We start from the raw sequence: 18,806 nt of genomic DNA on the forward strand, positions 1-18,806 counted from the left end.
ACAAGGCAGTGTAGCAAAAACTCGGGACTACAGGACTGTAACCTGGAATTGTGAGCCAAATAAAAACTCTTTCTTCTTTAATTTTTAATATATTCTCATAGCAACAGAAAAGGAAACCAACAGTGTTCTTTTCCAGGAAGTTTGGGATCAAGTCCTACATGTAAGAAATACTTTTACATTTTTTGTTACAAATCCAGTTTCAAGGATTTAATAACTTTCAGTTTTTAAACTCTCAGAATAGTCTCTTATAGCTATCTCTCCTGCCCCAACTTCTTTAGGAAGCTTTTCAAATAGTTCAAGTCTCACATCTTAAGAGATTCAACAAAACAAACCCAATTTGGTTTCTTTACCTGTTTCCAAAGCCCCTATGTATACCATATGAAAGCAAAAACTCCTAAGGCATGGTGAGTCACGTCTACAATGTCAACCCTAACACAGGATGGCTGTGAGCTTGAGGCTAGCCTTAGTTACTGTCTTAGTGTTCTATTGCTGTTAAGAGACGGCACGACCACAGCTACTCTTAGAAAGGAAAACATTTAACTGGGGCCTTGTTACATTCTCATAGTTTTAAGTCTACTGCCATTATGTCGGAGAGCATGGCAGCAGGCAGGCAAGCTTGGTTCTGGAGGATTTGCTGAGAGCTCAGAATCCAAGTCTTCAGGCAGCAGGAAGAGTGAGCCACGGGGCCTGGATTGGCAGCAGGCAGGCAAGCTTGGTTCTGGAGGATTTGCTGAGAGCTCAGAATCCAAGTCTTCAGGCAGCAGGAAGAGTGAGCCACAGGGCCTGGATTGGGCTTTGAAGCCTCAGAGCCCATCCCCAGTGACACACTTCCTCCAACAAGGCCACTCCTCCTAATAGTGCCACTCCCTGTGGACCAAGCATTCAAATCTTAAGCCTGGGGGGGGGGTGTAATTCCTATTCAAATCAATACAGTTAGAATAAGACTGTGTCTCAAAACAAAAGAAGACAAAACCTTTTACCCCATCACTATTCTGAGTGACTGATGCACTATATTTAGAAGTCAGGAAGACCAAACACCCGCCCTCCCCGCCCTGTGTCCTGAGATAAAAATGCTAACAATAACACTACAACTTATACATATCAGATTATTTCTCATACCCCATATAACTCAAACCTTGAATCTCTGCACAAAATTCCATTTAAATTATGTGGCATCACCCTCTTTTTCTGTACATAGAAAGTAAGCAGTAGCCATTTGACCCAGGATGGACCAAATCATATGTTTTTAATGAATCTAGGTTTGGGATGCTGGAACGGCCTTGTCCAAATCTGCTGACTACTCAAAAAATGTGAAAATTTGGAGGATGTGCACGTAGGAGCTAGAAGGCATGCTTTTGGAGGGGGGAAAGCATCAGATAATCATTACTTGGAATGCAAAACAAAAGTTAATTTGGAGCTGATTGCTTGGGTTTCAGTACCTCTTCAGGTATGGTTGGCCTTAGGTTAGGTACCATGCTATAGATGTTCCTATTTTATTTGAATTCATTGCCTTTAAAGGTTATTAAACTAGCTCAAGATGATTTTGTTTTACTTGTAATCAATGAACTTACTGTCTTTAATAGACTATTAGCACTGGTACTACACAGGTTATCATTTTGCTGTGTATATCCTGGAGCACACTTCTATGTATGATTTCTTTCTACGTTGACTAACATCAGTAAGTTGATTCAAAATAAAGTCAAGTTGAAAAACCTAGACACATGCACTTTAAAACAAATATTTATTACTGTTTAATGGGACCAAAGGGGCAACACAAAGCATTGAAAATGTCACTGGCTCACAAAACAGCCACCTTGTTACCTTCTTGGTCACATTTGTTTATTCACAAGGTTTCATTCACACATCTAAACAAGATACCAATCCAATACAAGTTCATAACGATTATAAAAGTAAACATTTGTTCGGACAATGTACAATAAATTGCACTTTCTTAACAAGCATCACATTTACATTAATAAAGTATACTATACATAATACATGGCATTATGGAAACAAGTAATTGGTCAGTGTTTATAGAGAAAGAGGTGACGGCTAATGTTGATGTTATGGCCAATTAGCACTTTCCAGACTAGACAACTTCTTTATTCTAACATGTTTTTATTGTAGATGCTAGGGAAAATCATATTTCATAAAAATAGCATAGGATTTGTATTACCTTCTCAGTTAAGGGAAAGGCAGGACTTGAAAAGAAAGAAATGGGACTGACAAAAACCCATTCCCTAATTTGAACAAAGAATCCATGCATTATGCAAAAATGCAAAGAATAGTAAAACCAATGCAGAAGGCAATTGGGACATCTTGGATTCTGGGATCATCTCCATCTTTATTCTTGTGCTTTTATGACAATAGTCTTTTGATGCATTTATACTCACAAATCAGTTTCTTTGATTATTTTCCATATATAATATAGTTATTCAAAGTTGTGGGTTAGTAGAAGGAGTCTTGTGTTAATCAATTGTCAGTAAAAAGTAATGTTCATTTTTTTCTCAATGATTCATTGATTTTTCTTAAATGTTTTTCAAATACTGTTAATGATGTTAAACTAGAGATGAGGGCACAATGAGGGGACATATTGATGGAGATAGTTCAATAGCAGGTGATAGGTTTTGTCGGAGGTAAGTTTAAGCTGTAGTTCAGTTTGCTTTGTTTTTTAAGAGGAAATTGAGAATGATACACATGACAGCTGACTATAATCACTAAAATTCTATAAGCATCTACTTTTTTTTCTTATAATTCAAGATCAGCCTCACCTGTTGAGGTATAGTCTATATGTAAGTCCTCATGTTTGCAGAGCTTTAAAGGTAAGGAAATGGGTAATGTAAAGTGCCTTGCATGTATTACATATAAGCCACCATGAGAAAAGAAGAATGTGTTGAATGTGACCCCAAGCACAAAGACTAGACAGAGTTTTATGCACAGTCACTAGAATCAGGCCACAGAGATGCTGTCTGGGCTTCCAGTTTTGAACATTGTGTCTCAAAATCTAATGTGTATTTGGTTGCATGTTATCTAGGTAAACAAAAGAATCATATACTCTATAAAATGTTAACACACACACACACACTCACACACACACAATCCACGCATGCACACTCATCCCTAACTATTCAAATCATACAACAGAATTGTTCATTATCTCATTTGCTAGATATTAAAGCAAGAGAATATTCTATTGTAGAGTATTATAAAGAATAAGTTATGTAATACAATCATCTTTCTAAGTGTCTTTCTTAGAAGATAAAACTAGGTCGTTTAAAAATGATCTCTCTGTCCATTAAAGGAGTCCTAATGTACAAGCAACCACCTTTGTGTTTGATGCACAGGGCTGGTGAGTTCATTAGCAAAGATGATTTCAGTGAGAGCACAATAGTGCTTAGTCTGATATTAGCCATACATTGGATTTTTTTGTTTCTTTTTTTTTTTTAATAGGGCTTTGCTATGTAATCCTAGTGAGCTTGGAACTCGCTGGGTAGCCCAAGCTGGCCTTGAGCTCACTCACAAGCATGCCTATTCCTCAGCCTCCTGGGTGTTGGGGCTGTGGGTGGGTATCACTGTGACCAACACCGATACTTGACCTAGGTGACTACTCTAAAGCTCTTTTATCTGCTGTGCCCTCTTACCTGTATATTGTTTCAGTTTTCTCACTTTAGTTAAAACCACTAATTACCCAATTCAATAGCTAAAGCAGGGGTTGAGGACAAATAAATATACATTGTAGGAAAAAAATGAACATTTTCAAAACATATGAAATAAAACAAATACTAAACTTTTATCATCAGTACAAAGGGGTCTTCTCAACTTTACCAGGTAAATTCAAGAAGACCAAGAAGAAGAAACTATTTAATAGTCTGTGAGGAGAAGACAGATACTGTATGGAAAGATAGGCCTAGGTTGTGGCCTATGTGGCTTTCCCATTACTGTTTCTGATAGGCACTCACACGGAAGTGTAGTGAACCAAGAATTGTTTTGCATTAATTACAAGTATTAAAAAAAAATCAAACTGTGACTTGGCTCAGGATGTATGCTAAACATGCACTCCAAATCCAGCTTAGTGTCTTTCAGCTTTCAGGAATATACTAAAAGAGACCTCCAGGTTACAAAAGCCAATGGGTTGAATCTTCATTGTATTCTACAGAACTCAATGAAAAGAGGAATGATGACCTCTCAGACACTGCAAATGTAAGCATTTCAGGAGTGTTTACTATCATGTAACTCTTAGGGAAGCATGAAAGAAACTACCATGTTTGAAAATATCTTGGGACACTTGGCTGGTTTATCTCTTCTACAAGGGATTCAAAAGAATCTTTTTAGCTGTTGTAGTGCCTGTCTGTAATCTTAGCACTTGGAAGGCTGGGTAGGCAGGTTCTAAGTTCAAGGCTAGCCTAGACTACATAGTAGAACCTGTCTCAAGAAAAAAAAAGTTTCAATTTTCAAATATATAAAATAGTAAGTGAAAGTGAGATGAGTTAGTTGCTTCATGTTGGCATTCTGGAGTTCTCAAGCAATGGTGAGGAACATGTGGTCAGACACTGCTGTGGTAAAATAGTGAACAAGCAATCACTGCTTCTTGAATTTTCTTTACTTCTGTTATTAACTCAAAGAAGGTGTAATTCTGGGCAGCTTAGATATGATACCAATATACATGTCCCAGTATCCTATGGTACTGGAGAACAAAAAAGATTATGTATTGCTATTACATCTTTTGGAAGAGTTAGATGAAAACTCTAAAGATATATTTAACTCTTAAAGCATATGTTCCTGGTGATCTGTTTCTCTCATTTATCACTAATGAAAAACTTGCAACTTAGGTATTTTGCGGAATGTATTTATTTTCAGAAGTTACAAAGAGTTGTGGATGGTATTTAGGAGTCCACAAAAGTGCACCTTAATTTAGCTGGCTATTTGAAAAAGTGATGTGTCCAGGCTCCCTTGTCTCAAAGCGCACAGTACCAATAAAGTTAAGTAGCTGCACTAAATGATTGACAGAAATGATATAATGATCTAGCCATTATATTTTATAGGGAAAAAAAGCTTATCTAAACCACTATGCAGGGAATGTTAAAGTCAACAGAGATATCAGGAGTGCTGGTTATTGCCCTTTTGATAAGAAGAAATGAATCTTCTGATGAAAGCTGTCAGAGAAAAACAATTTTCTATATGGAAAGCAGTGTATGGTAAGTGTAACATATCAAACAACATTAGTTTTATGGCCTGTAGATGATACAGATATTTAGAGATTAAAGAATTTCCACTTACTAGAACTCAGAAGTGATTTGAGAGGAAGGACCTATCATGAGCAGCTGGAATGCAGGGGTTGAGAGGTCTCTCTCAGAGTGTGTTATTACAATATATGGCACAGAGGAGAACCATGGTGGTACTACATTTTTTAAGATACTTTGGAAACAGTATGAATAACAGTGAAGCTAAAGATGAATATAAACAAATGTTACTGTACATAACCGACAGTAGTTTGGTTGCTATAAAGGGACCAGAGACTTCCATAGTAGCTTAGAAAATGGTAAAATTAGTTTTGTTCTTTCCAAAAAATTTCTTGCAAGGGCTATTTATCCAGGCATGTCAAATATAAATGAAAAAAATTGGCACTATTTTTTAACAGCAACCTTACCAATCCATGAGTTAAGAATTTCTATAAAGGTTTAGTCAATCCAAAATATGAAAGATGCACTTGTGTCTCTTTATTCCCAGGTGTGACCCACCGTTTGGGAGTTAAGGAAAAGTTAAGAAAGTCGCCCAACACTAAGGTGCTCACTTGGAAGAGTGCCTCCAGTTCCTTGGAACATCACATCTCTAATAAAGTATAGGACATTGGTGTTGGCCTTAACAAGTCTGTCCTTACCCAGTGCCTGATCACGGTTTTATTCGAAGTACAATGCTTGAACATGGTCTATTTTAGACTTCTCCAGAGAAGGGACCCTAAGTTTGCAACTTACAATATCCATCTTCGTGGTTACATATGCCACAGTCACCTCTGTGACCGGGGGAACAAGCCCCTGTGGAGTCCTTCTAGGATCTACTGGAATTCCAGAGCCAGATGATATACACACATATATATATTTTTTTTGCACATTTATTTAAAGTCTCTGTTTACCTAGAGTGCAGGAGCCCGCCTACTCCACAGCTCTTGGCCCTTCATTGCCAAATGTAGCCAACTCAAAATAGTTGGAGGGAAGCTTTCAAGCAAACCCCTGGTCTGTTCTTTTCTTGGACAGGAGTAGCACTACTCTGGGTCACTTTCAGTGTGAAACCTGTCAGTGTGCTTTATATGAATAATCCTGGAACATTAAAGAGGTTTAGCTTCACTTTAAAAACAGAATTCTGCATCAATAATCTTACCATTTTAACTTTGGGATAACAGGTCTTCATTTTTATGTAAGATAAAAATTATTATGAACAGTTAATTCTAAACAAAAGCATTTAGTTCTAGATTACTCATTTCCAACTAAATTTCAGGCATATAAAACAATGTGTAATACTATGATGGATCTGAATGTGGTTTTCCATGAAGAAGCTGGGAAATAGATATTCAACATAAGTCAGGTCAGTTTAAATAACATCCCTTTGAAAAATGTCATACATGAAGGACAGAGCTACTGAAAAGAGTCTAACTTGCTTTCTGGTCTCCTTTAGTTTCTTCAAAGGGACAACAGGAAAAACTCTTGGTTTCTGAAGTCTTGATCATTGTGCTCTTGTGCTTGGCTGAGGCTGGAACTATGAGCTCTCCTTGGGTGGCTGGGGAGCCTGTGGCGGCTGTAGTGGCTGAGTGCCTGTGGCTGTTTTGATAGAGTTCAGGGTTTTACTAAACCAAGAGTTTTTTGCAGCTTGTATTTCATTCATAAGCGCTCCTCTCTGATGCTCAAGTTCCTAGTGGAAGAAAATCACAGATTATATAAATGCCAGAGGAAATTAAGAGATGCTGTTTAGATTCACCAGGCCTCTGTAGCCAACCCTCCCTCAAAGTCCAGGAGACATTTAGTTGGCATCCTGATGGAAGAGAAAAGTGAAGAGCTAAAACCGTTACTCATGAAAATGAGAACCTGCTTTCTATGAGTAGAGAAATGAACCACATTTTATTTACCTATCCCCTTGCTATTTAGGTCCACATTTAGGTTTAGGATGCAACTGGAAACTACATGCTTAAAACCACAAATAAATATGAGTACAAATGAGTTCCAATTCAAATACTGCCCTGAGAACATTCAGGTTCCTAATAAGACATAGTACTGAGGATCCCTAATGCAGCCTAGGTGTGAGTGTGGGGTATAGGGGTTACTGATAAAAAGCAGTCAACCAAGATGCCAGGTACATTTTTCTAATTGCTATTATCCGATATGGAGAGAATGGAGAAAGGAATTTGGCAAAATCAGTTGAGACCCAAAACAATTCCAAAGGGAAGAGTGGGATTAGCCTTTTGTGAAGGTAAAAACAACTGAGGACTTGGGTCTGTCATTTTCAGATCTGCCAACCAAAGTGACCAAGTGAAGGATAAACAAAGAAACAAAAAGCATACTAATAAATACTCATAAAACAAACTTTAATTGTTAAAAATTCATTTAAGCTGGGCGGTGGTGGCGCACACCTTTGATTCCAGCACTTGGGAGGCAGAGGCAGGAAAATTTTTGAGTTCGAGGCCAGCCTGGTCTTCAAAGTGAGTTCCAGGACAGCCAGGGCTACACAGAGAAACCCTGTCTCAAAAAAACCAAAAAAAAAAAAAAAAAAAAAAAATCACTTAAATTATGTTTGTGTCTATGGTACATGCTATAAGATACGATGGTCTGGGATATAATTAGGAATACAAAATGTACCACATGCAGGAACATCATGACTCTAACCAAGAACAGTATTCTGGAGCCCAGATTCTTTTTAAAGGACCAGGTCTCACTGCATAGCCCAGGCTGGCTTCAAACTCTCAGAGATACACCTGCCTCCATGTCTTGAGTTCTTATATTAATGGAAGATGCCCTGATCCTGTGTAAGTTCACCTTCTTAAAGTATAGGTTGAGACTCTCCCAACATGTGGGGTCGTATAACTCAACACAGGAGGTAGGGAAGGTCAGGACAAAATTTGGCAATGCTAAAAGCTTAACTCAAAACCAAAGGTGTAGTGAATCTGAGGTGTTTCTGTCTGTACTCACCCATATTCTATCATGTGACTTCACAACAGCCTTGGTGCTACACACAAACTGTGCATGTCGCACTGGGCAGGCCATCATGCCACATAGCACCAACAAATGCTACTTCAAATACACTTTGGCTCAGATTTTGGACTTGTGTATGATAATGTGTTTTAGTTTTTGTTTTTTTCTTTCTTTTTTTTTTTTTGGATTTGTTTTTTCACCGAGACAGGGTTTTTCTGTATAGCCCTGGCTGTCCTGGAACTCAGTTTGTAGACCAGGCTGGCCTCGAACTCAGAAATCCGCCTGCCTCTGCTTCCCAAGTGGCTTGTGCCACCACTGCCCAGCTAAGATTATACTGTATTAAAATGCTTTCAAAATATTTCAAAACATTGGGGGCTGGTGAGAAGGCTCAGTATGAGCACTGGCAGAGGCCCTGGGTTCAATTCCCATGGTAGTTCACAACCATCTGTAATTCCGCTTTCAGGGGACCCAGTGCCATCTTCTGAACTCTGTGGGTACTATACACATGTTGTGCACAGACATAAATGTAGGCAAAATACCCAGACACAAAAATAAAAGTGAATCTTATAAAATTACAAAAAAAAAAAATCAGTTGTTTGAATTGCTGGCAAGTTTCATTAAAATTAAGCCATGGAATTAATTTTGTGTTAAAATTAAAACACAATCTAGTTTCTGAAATGGCCCAGAACATACTTTGCATTTTATTACTATGTATTTATGTGAAGTGGCATTCTCAGAATTGACAATTGCAAAATTAAAGTATGAATCAACTCTGAATAACATTGAGAATAAGTCTTTGTCCCATAATATATTCAGCCAAAATTTAATTATTATATCAAAATAAGTATGCCATCTTACAAATCAAATTTACTTTATGTAGAAACTTATTATTATTTGTATATTAGAATTGTTTAAAAATACAACTTTTCACAACTTACTTCCAGTAAGGTTAGATTTTCAGATCTATTCTATATGCCCATGGTTGCGTAATTTCTCTAGAGTAAAACAGGGTTGTTTGTTTGTCTTGTGTTCTTTTGATCTTTTATCAAATCACCAACCTGAATTTTGCACTTGGCTTCCACCAACTGCAGTTTAGTTTGTGCCAGTTCCAGCTCCATCTCCCTCAGCTGCTTCTTAAGTGAGTCCTTTTCATCGTCTGCTTCGAGTCCCTGGTCCTCTCTACTTATGGCCACGGGCTTTAAAGCTCCTTCCTTGCTGAAGATATCACTGCAGTGTTTGCATGCCATCATCTTACCCTGAAACATACGAAAGAGACACCCAACATCAAACTGCATTGCATAGGGCAAACAACTTACCAAAAGAATACATGATTTTAATGATTGGTACATTGCTTTCCAACATCCTATTGCTGAAGGCATTGTTTGACTTGTGGTCACGAAATGGTTACAGTCAGTACAAACCTGCCTAATCCCAGAACACCTTGTTCAAGTCCTTTTGTTCTGCTTTAAGCAAAGATAAATACCATTATTTATGGTAGCAGTTCTCAATCTGTGGATGGAGACCTGGTTGGGGATTGAATGACCCTTTCACAGGGGTCACTTAAGACCATTTTTAAAACACAGATATTTACATTATGATTCATAATAGTAGCAAAATTACAGTTATGAAGTAGCAAGAAAGCTAACTTTATGGCTGAGGGTCATTACAACATGAGAAACTGTATTAAAGGGTCCTGGCATTAGGAGCTGAGAAGCACTGGTCTAAGGAAATAAAAGTAACAACTACATGCTCCCATTGCTGGTCATGCATGACACACCTAACAAGCAAAGTCTTTCAAGATAGTACTGCTCTTGCTTCCTTAAAATACTCAAAAATGAATTAGAGATAAAATATATCATATATTTCTTCTAAGGCCCTACTGTTAAAAAAGTTCAATGTGTCCATAATGATAACCACAGTCCTTTCACGTGAACATGAAGTAACTTTGCCACACTTCTGGTGACTCCACCAGTTAGGTCTGGTAACTTTGATGCCGTGTCTTCATTAGTTACTTCATCAGTCTGTTCAGTTGATCACGAGAGTCTTGATTTGACATATTCAAGCACTTCTCATTCAGGACCAAGTCTTTAAGTTTCACCTTTTCAATCCCTACCAGTTTGTCTCTCATTTTCTCCAAAAGCTATTGTAGTAGCTATGCCTGGTTGTCAATTCACGTAACTATATCTGAAATTAACTACAATCCAGAATTGGAAGGCTCACCTGAAATCCTAATCTGGAGGCTGGGAGATACAAGTTTCTGACCTGTATCTTGGCATGGAGATCTTGAGGTATAGTGGCTATGAATACCAGGAGACTAAGGCAAAGAGATCTCTGAGTTCAGGGTCATCTGGGACACAAGTCCCAGATCCAGGTGTGGTAGCACACACCTTTCGTCTGGGCCACACCTTCTGCTGGAGACCTACACAAGGACACTGGAAGAAGGAGACTCTTCTTCGCCCGTTTGCCTTGTGGGACTGAGCAACTGCTAGATCCTTGGACTTCCATTCACAGCTGCTGCTGACCATTGTTGGGAGTTGGACTACAGACTGTAAATGATTGACAAATTCCATTGCTATATAGAGACTACCCATATGTTCTGTGACTCTAGAGAACCCTGACCAATACAGCTGCTCTTTACATTGATGTTGAGTAATATTCACTGGACACATTGAAAAAAAAAACACTACATTTTTCAATCTCTTACTTAACCTATAGCAATAATTAACTCAGCTCTGGCACAAAATAAAACACACTATTTGCCATTCTTATATTGTTGACTAAATGTTTGGTGCTTAAATGATCCATACTGACTTTTTATTGCATTGTAAATGATGCAAAATTACCAAATAAATAAGCATCCTCTCCAGCGTCTTTCATCTGTCTCAAGATGGGGCTACTTGATATTAAATAAAGGTATTGATTCTTAGATAAACAATTTTAAGTTGAACAGAATGAAAGAATAGACAGATGTCGCAGGAAGGCACACCTTCATAGAACTCACGAATTCTGAAATAGGCAGACAAAGTGTAACTGACATGAGAGCTAGAAGGAAGAACTCAGAGTTCTCAGTGGCCTGGTATAAGTCCTTATGGGTTCATGGTGGGTTCATTCCTCCAGCCCCATGCTATCTGCTGAAGATCCACTCTGTGGAGCTGCAGTCTGGTAGATAAGGTAAAGTGTAGTAGATAATGGAAATCCCACCCAACATCCACCTTTTCTTTTTCAGTAATGGAACCCTGACTTTATCTGAGTTGGCAGCATGTCACATCAATGGTGATATTTCTTAGACTTCTTTATAGTTAAGTGAATTAAGTTCTGATATATAAGCAGAAATGTGTTTCAGAAGACTTCTCAGGTCCAGTTAGAGAGAGCCTACTATGCTAGAACAAGTCTGTTAAAGCCTTGCATCCCCACTGGCCAAAAGTTCTGCCTTGGAATGTAGGAATGGTAGAATAAGCTTCGGTTAACAATTGTTTCTTACGTGACCTTGAAGACAGAAGCCCTTGGGGGTAGAGTGGAGAAGAGGAGCACCTTTATAAGGTAATGGTGTTGTAGGATAATGTAGACATGGTTCAATAGTGACTAAGAATCCACTTGTCTAAAATACGATCTCTTGTGTTTAAGCCAGCGTTCTTTTGAGTTGATTATATGTACATGGAAGTAAAACACACAGGGTACCGAGGTAAACTTTGTATATGGGCATGTTTGTTATGATTAGAGTATAATGGATGAACTGGAGACATCCCAGCATTATAGACACTAAAGAACCAGTCTGGTACATCATACCATATGAGATGCAGAAGCAGCATGACAGGCTAATGACCAGGATATGGATTAGAGTCTGACTCTGGGTTCAAATCCGATTTCTGCATTGTGATTCAACCAATGAGCCATCTATCTGGGACCTCCTTTCAATCACTGGAAGATGCAGTCCTGTCTGTTCCCTAGGGTAGCTGTAGGCTATAAGGACGAAGGCACATAAAGCCTTAGGACAGCACAGATCAGTGCATACAACAGGTCCTAATAAAAGCCAGTCACTTTTCCTTATGTCCCCTTTCTCTTTCAGTATGCCATCACCTTTCATTTTTTAAAATTTTTTAAAATTTTTAATTTTTGTGCATTTGTGTTTTACCTGCATGTATGTCTCTGGGAAGGTGTCAGATCCCCCTGGAACTGGAGTTATAGACAAGTGTGAGCTGCCATACCAGAATTGAACCTAGATCTCTTAGAAAAGCAGCCAGTCTCTTAACCACTGAGCCATCTCTCCAGCACCTCAGTGGCTAATCTTACCTTCTTATTTTTCTCCATTATTAGTTAGCACTTATTCTAATCACATCTGTGCCCTCTAATGAATAACTGAATGGTGACTCTGTGTCTTCACTAACACTGCTTTTCTAGAATATTCTTTTAAATCCTTCTTTCTAACTTAATTCTGCATCCTTCATTAGTCCTTAAAGTTCTCTGGCCAGTAGCTCTTAGGTTTTGTCTTTCCTAGACCTCTGCCAGTGTGATCTACTGCAGAACTGTCCTATGTTTGCTAAATGATGCTTGTGTTTGAAAGTGTAACTTGCCTTACAGGAAAATTCCAAGCCTTTTTCCTTTGTATTTTTATATCAAAAGGACAGTTCAATGCTGTATACAATAAGAGTTTCTCAATGAAAACATTTCTGTGTGTTCAAGGAAATTCTTGTTTGGGTTTTATTTCCACAAAGGTTTTAGTTCAAGACTTCAATCATAACATATCACTACTCATAGTAGTCAAATATAAAAGTGGACTTATAACATACAAAGAATGGAAAATGCTAAGTAGAAAAAGAAATGAAAAGGTACACCAGACAGGGGCGGGAAGTGGCCCTAAAATTTTGGTATATTTAGGAAAAAAGATGGCAAACTTTTCCTAATAACCTCAACGTTTTGTAACATGAAGTGAAAAAAAAAAAAAAAACCACTTAAAATCTAAGGACTGGATCCTGCTATATCATCCCTCAAACTAATCTTACCTTATTACTTTCTAAAATTATGACACATGCAAAGTTCTATTTTGAAGAAAAACTTTGAAGATTAGAGAAGTTAAATTTATAACCCCATTAAATGCTAATCTGACTAGGACATACTCATGTGAAACTGAATATATTCAAATAGAAAGGTATGCAGCAAACTAAAATTGTATTGGTATTTGTAAGAATTTATTGTGAGCTGGTGAGATGGCTCAGCAATTAAGAATATTGGCTGCTTATTCAGAGGTCCTGAGTTCAATTCCTATCAACCACATGGTGGCTTACAATCATCTATGAAGGGATCTGATGTCCTCTTCTGACATTTATGTATACATGCAGAAAGAACACTTTGACATTTTAAAAAATGTGTACAAAAATAAATTTTAAATTTTTTAAAAAAGGAATATATTGTATACTGATATTATTGTGAATACCAATACATTTGGTGTACTGTTAATTTTATTAGTTCTTTGGGAGTTCCGTACAGCTTGTTTAGATCATATTCACTGCTCCCATTATTCTTCTTTCTAAGAAACAAGCAATCCCTTTTCTGAAATAAAGAAATGTACCAATACCAATGCAGTTTTTAACACGTTTGCTCTGTAGTACTGCTTGAGGTCCCTTGAAGTTCTTTTACGTTGAGAATAGTTTTAGCTATACTGAGTTTCTTGTTATTCCAGATGGATTTGAGAATTGCTCTTTCTAACTCTATGAAGAATTGAGTTGGGATTTTGATGGGGATTCCATTGAATCTGTATATTGCTTTTGGCAAGATGGCCATTTTTTACTATATTAATCCTGCCAATTCATGAGCATGGGAGATCTTTCCATCTTCTGAGGTCTTCTTCAATTTCTTTCTTCAGAGACTTGAAATTCTTGTCATACAAATCTTTCACTTGTTTGGTTAGAGTCACACCAAGATACTTTATATTGTTTGTGACTATTGTGAAGGGTGTCCTTTCCCGAATTTCTTTCTCAGCATGTTTATCCTTTGAGTATAGGAAGGCTACTTATTTGTTTGAGTTAATTTTATATCTGGACACTTTGCTGAAGTTGTTTATCAGCTGTAGGAGTTCTCTAATTCATTAAAATTCTTAGGCATATAGGTGGAACTGGAAAATATCATCCTAAGAGAGGTAACACAATCACAAAAGAACACACATGGTATGCACTCACTGATAAGTGGATATTAGCCCAGAAGTTTGGAATACCCAAAACACAATTCACATATCAAATGATGCCCAAGAAAAAGGAAGAACAAAGTATGGATACTCTGGTCCTTCCTAGAAGGGGGATCAAAATACCCACAGGAGATACAGAGACAAAGTGTAGAACAGAGTCTGAGGGAAAGACCATCCAAAGACTACCCCACCTAGTGATCCATCCCATATACAGTTACAAAACCCAGACACTATTATTGATGTCCACAAGTACTTGCTGACTGGAGGCAGATATAGCTGTCACCTGGGAGGTTCTGCTAGTGCATGACAAATACAAAGGGAGACACTCTCAGCCAGCCATTGAATTGAGCACAGGGTCCCCAATGGAGGAGCTAGAGAAAGGACCCAAGGAGCTGAAGGGCTTTGCAGCGCTATAGGAGGAACAACAATATGAGCCACTCAGTACTCCCAGAGCTCCCAGAGACAAAACCATCAACCAGATAGTAGTACACATGGTGTTACTCATGGCTCCAGACGACTAGGCAGCAGAGGATGGCCTTGTAGGACATCAAAGGGAGGAGAGGGCCCTGGTCCTGAAAAGGCTCCATGCAGCAGTGTAGGGGAATACCAGGACAGGGAAGCAGGAGGGGGTTGATTGGGGAAGAGGGGGAGGGGAGATGGCTTATGGGACTTGGGGGTGGGGAGACCAGGAAAGGGGAAATCATTTGAAATGTAAATAAAGAATACATCCAATAATAAAAAAAGGAAAAAAAGAAAAGGAAATGACATAAGGAGTTTTACCCACCAGGGGGCAGCACAAAGATAGCTGGTGTGCCTTTGCGAAACCATTGAAAACTGGCTTCCCACTGAGTGTTTTATGGGATTCATGCGTGTGAGAAGGAGTGGGTTTCTAATTCTCACACCTTCTCTTGGGCTCTTTTCCTTCTGTTTGTCTTCTCCAACTCCAATGTGACAGTTTTTGTTTTCTCTTATTATATTTTACTATATTTTATTATTAAAATATAAATTGTTTGCTGAATCAAGAGTTTTTCCAGCAGTGCTTGCTGTTCAAGAGCCTGTCAGGACAACCCTGTAGGACCCAGATAGAAACCAGTCCATGTGGGCAACAGTCAGATGTGAGCTGCTGAACTCGCCTGCATGGGTTCCCAGCACCGGACAAGACACAAGACTCAGGGCTCATATAGTCTCTTCTTTCCCACTACCTTGCCCGTGTTATTCACAGGAATGTAAATATCAGGAAAGACATACCTGGGGCAGGAAAGAGGACTAAGACTCTCCCTAGTGCCTGAGTGTCTGAGACACAGTATGGAGGAGCCTCTGAGGATGGCTTTGGAAGAAGACACTGTATCACACTTCTTACCTTCACTGCCTCCAGCTCCTCCTTGCTGGCTGCTTGCTGTCTTTCCAGTCTGGTACTTAGCTGAGAACATATCTAAAGACAGAGAAAAGAGTCTCTTTACTAGGATTGAACGGTGACTTAACTGTTTATCAATTCACAAAGCACACTAGCATGTCTGATCCTAGGAGCGAGCAGCACTGCGCAATCATTTCTGAAATGGGCGGAGCCCGTGAGCTCCCTGTGAGAAGCAGGACTTGAGCAGGAGAGACACAGCACAGAACGGTTTCTTGCTAGCACTGGCTCTCTGTGGCTAGCAATAATGAATTCAGAGCCTCCCTGTGCAATCACCTATAAAATATCTACTAAGAATCTACTTCATACAGGGTATTATACTAGGAATTCAGTGAAAAGAATTCTGAGCTAGCAACAATTCCCATTGGGCTAAAGAATATCTCTTTTCAATCATAAAAGCGTCCTTAAGGATCACAGTGGATAAAATGCTTCAGTTCCTCCATGACTAAGCAGAGCTATGCTACAGTAATGAGTCCCTCCATGACTAAACAGAACTGTGCTACAGTAATCAAATGAACACAACAGGTGTGCAAGGTCTAGAACTGAACAGCACCTGGCCAGTGGAAAGCACACATTTAATAAAAATTGATTTAATGATTGATTCTGAAATAAGGTGTTGGTAAGTACTAAGAACAAGTCAAAAGAAATGCTTTCCAGGGTGAAAATATTTAAAAAATAGAATGTTTAAATCTATTGTCTGAAATGAAAATCTTTTCTTTTACAAAAATGAATGAAAATAAATCTTAAAACATATGAAAAAAATAGAAACATGAAGAAAAGTAAGAGATGTCAAATTTCAAAATATACACTGGACTCATAAGATGTATAACCCATCTATGTTTACTTATTTTTTTGTATGTATGCATTTGTCTGAGTGTATGTGTGTGTGTGCCACATGTGTGCCTGGTGTCCACAGAACTCACACAAAAGCATTGGATCTCATAGAGCTGGAGTTACAGATGGCTGTGAGTCACTCTGTCTTTTGTAAAAGCATCAAGTATTTCTGATGAGCCATCTTTCTAGCCCTTCCAAAAAAATTAAAACCTTTTAGTTAATATATAAAAGAAATTAAGGGCTGGAGAGCTGCTCAACACATCATAGGGAGTGCTGAGCCAGCCCCCAGGACCTGAGTTCAAAGCCCATCTTCAAAGCCTAGTATGGCTGAGCACCTGGAATACAGTGGCCACCTATAGCCAATGTGCCAATTAAATGTATTTGCTTGTAATGACAGGTTATAGCGCTCACAGTCTTCATTTCCCCTGTGCTGATTTCGATCTAATTACCCCACAAAAATCTCAGAATTAGTTCCTTTTCTAGCAAAACCAACTAATCAACCCAAAACAAACCCCGTGTCTCTTCTGTTTTAACTATTACAATTTTGGCTTTAGAATCTATTTCTTCTCATTTTTAGTTTGAGCTGTGTGTGTTCCTGTCTGTGGACCTCTGCCACTGGCTCCGGATTCCTCACTACATCGAAACAGTGTCAATAGCACATCCACCAGCAGCTACTTCTACTCAAAATATCATGTTTCAAACAGAATACAAGCCCCAACTCTTCAGCCCCGGCCAGCCTGGGCCCCTGTGGATTTTTATTTCACTTCTGTATTTGAATCTCTTGCCAAATGAAATGCTCTTCTGTTCATTAATCTACCGCATTCCATCCTTCTTTCCACCATTTTCTATCTGGAATTCCTCCAAATCCACACTCTAAGTCTTGCCCAGCCCTTGAAGTAGAGGTCAAACATGCTCATAGAGGGTTTCCTGCACTTGCTCTGGGAGCACATCCGCTGACATGAGAGGGTTAAGTCCTCACTCCCCATGTGCAGTATGTTTCCTTGTAAAGGTATTTTTTATTCTGCTGAAATAATTGTCTCAGAGGCTTAATTGCTTCAATCTGCTAATTAGGGCCTATGCTGGAAGCTTCTGGCCTCTATGCAATCTAATCTAGGTTTAGAATGTTTTCAGCCTCTGAGACTTACTGCTAAATAAGTTCACCCTTTCTGAACTCTGGCTAGCTGGTTCAATTCAGCTGTTTTGGCTCAAACTCCTCTTCAAGTTGACTGATTCAATCTGCCTCTTTCCCTCTGCCTCTCCTGAATGAATTGCTCTACTTGGCCTCAAACTAACATTAGCAATCTGTTCTAATCGTTCAGTTCCTTCTGTCTTCACCTGTGTCTCTTCAATCTGTCTTTAAAATTCTCCCTGTAGAACTGCCTCCCACTGTCCTCTCTCTCTCTGCACTGCTCTCTTACATAGCTTCCCTTTCCTTTCTTCTTCTGAGAGCTGGGCAGATCTTATCCTGTCAAATCTTTCTCTGATTTGTCACTTTGTCTACCACTGAATTAGAGATCACTTTCAAACATGGGTACATCCTTCTACAAACTAACTTTACCTTCACTGTTTGGGATTAAAAATGTGTGCTAAGGGCTGAGCCACACCACAACTAAAGACATGTTTGTTTGTTTGTTTGTTTTTTCAGTAAATAACCTATCTTGGGTTCATGGTGTAATCAAATATTCTGCAATAGTTCCTTATGTCTGTGTACAGGAATTACCCTTCCCATTCTAAGAGAAGCTAGAGGGTGGTGTGAAAGTGACTATTTGTAATACTAACACTAGAGAGTTGAAGCAGAGGAATTAAGGGTTTCAGACACCTTAAAACAAAATAATAATAATAAAAAAAACACAACAAAAAATACTTTCTAGAGGGATATTCACACAACACACACACACACACACACACACACACACACACGTGAAGGAACACCTTCAGGTACAGCAGCTCTCTAGTAAAGAAGATTCTAAAGTCCACAGACAATTTTTGGCCAGTACTGGTTTGTAGTGGGCAAGTCTACATAACCAACGTGTGTGTGTGTGTGTGTGTGTGTGTGCACACGCGCGCATATGTGTGTATGTATGTACATATGCATGTATGTATGTATGTGCATATGTATATGCATGTTTATGTAAATATGCACATATTTATGTGTGTTACATTTATTACCAAGGATCTACAGCCTCAGCCCTGAAGGATAGTTTTA

General features: G+C 38.7%; 1 protein-coding gene across 16 annotated transcripts in view; it reads right to left on the reverse strand.

Moving 5' to 3' along the window:
- Positions 1-1,724: 1,724 nt before the first annotated feature.
- Rabgap1l (RAB GTPase activating protein 1 like) overlaps positions 1,725-18,806 on the reverse strand; it is a 622,756-nt gene continuing 605,674 nt past the window's right edge. For all 16 annotated transcript variants that reach the window (XM_052199889.1, XM_052199890.1, XM_052199896.1 and 13 more), the window contains 3 exons: positions 15,716-15,787; positions 9,236-9,433; positions 1,725-6,903 (listed from right to left, as the gene is read on the reverse strand). In XM_052199889.1, coding sequence (XP_052055849.1) covers positions 6,751-6,903; positions 9,236-9,433; positions 15,716-15,787 — 423 coding nt within the window. In that variant the 3' untranslated portion in view covers positions 1,725-6,750. The remainder of the gene's footprint in view (positions 6,904-9,235; positions 9,434-15,715; positions 15,788-18,806) is intronic.

Source organism: Apodemus sylvaticus, chromosome 12 (genome assembly GCF_947179515.1).
Source record: "Apodemus sylvaticus chromosome 12, mApoSyl1.1, whole genome shotgun sequence".
In the NCBI taxonomy this organism is placed as follows: domain Eukaryota; kingdom Metazoa; phylum Chordata; class Mammalia; order Rodentia; family Muridae; genus Apodemus; species Apodemus sylvaticus.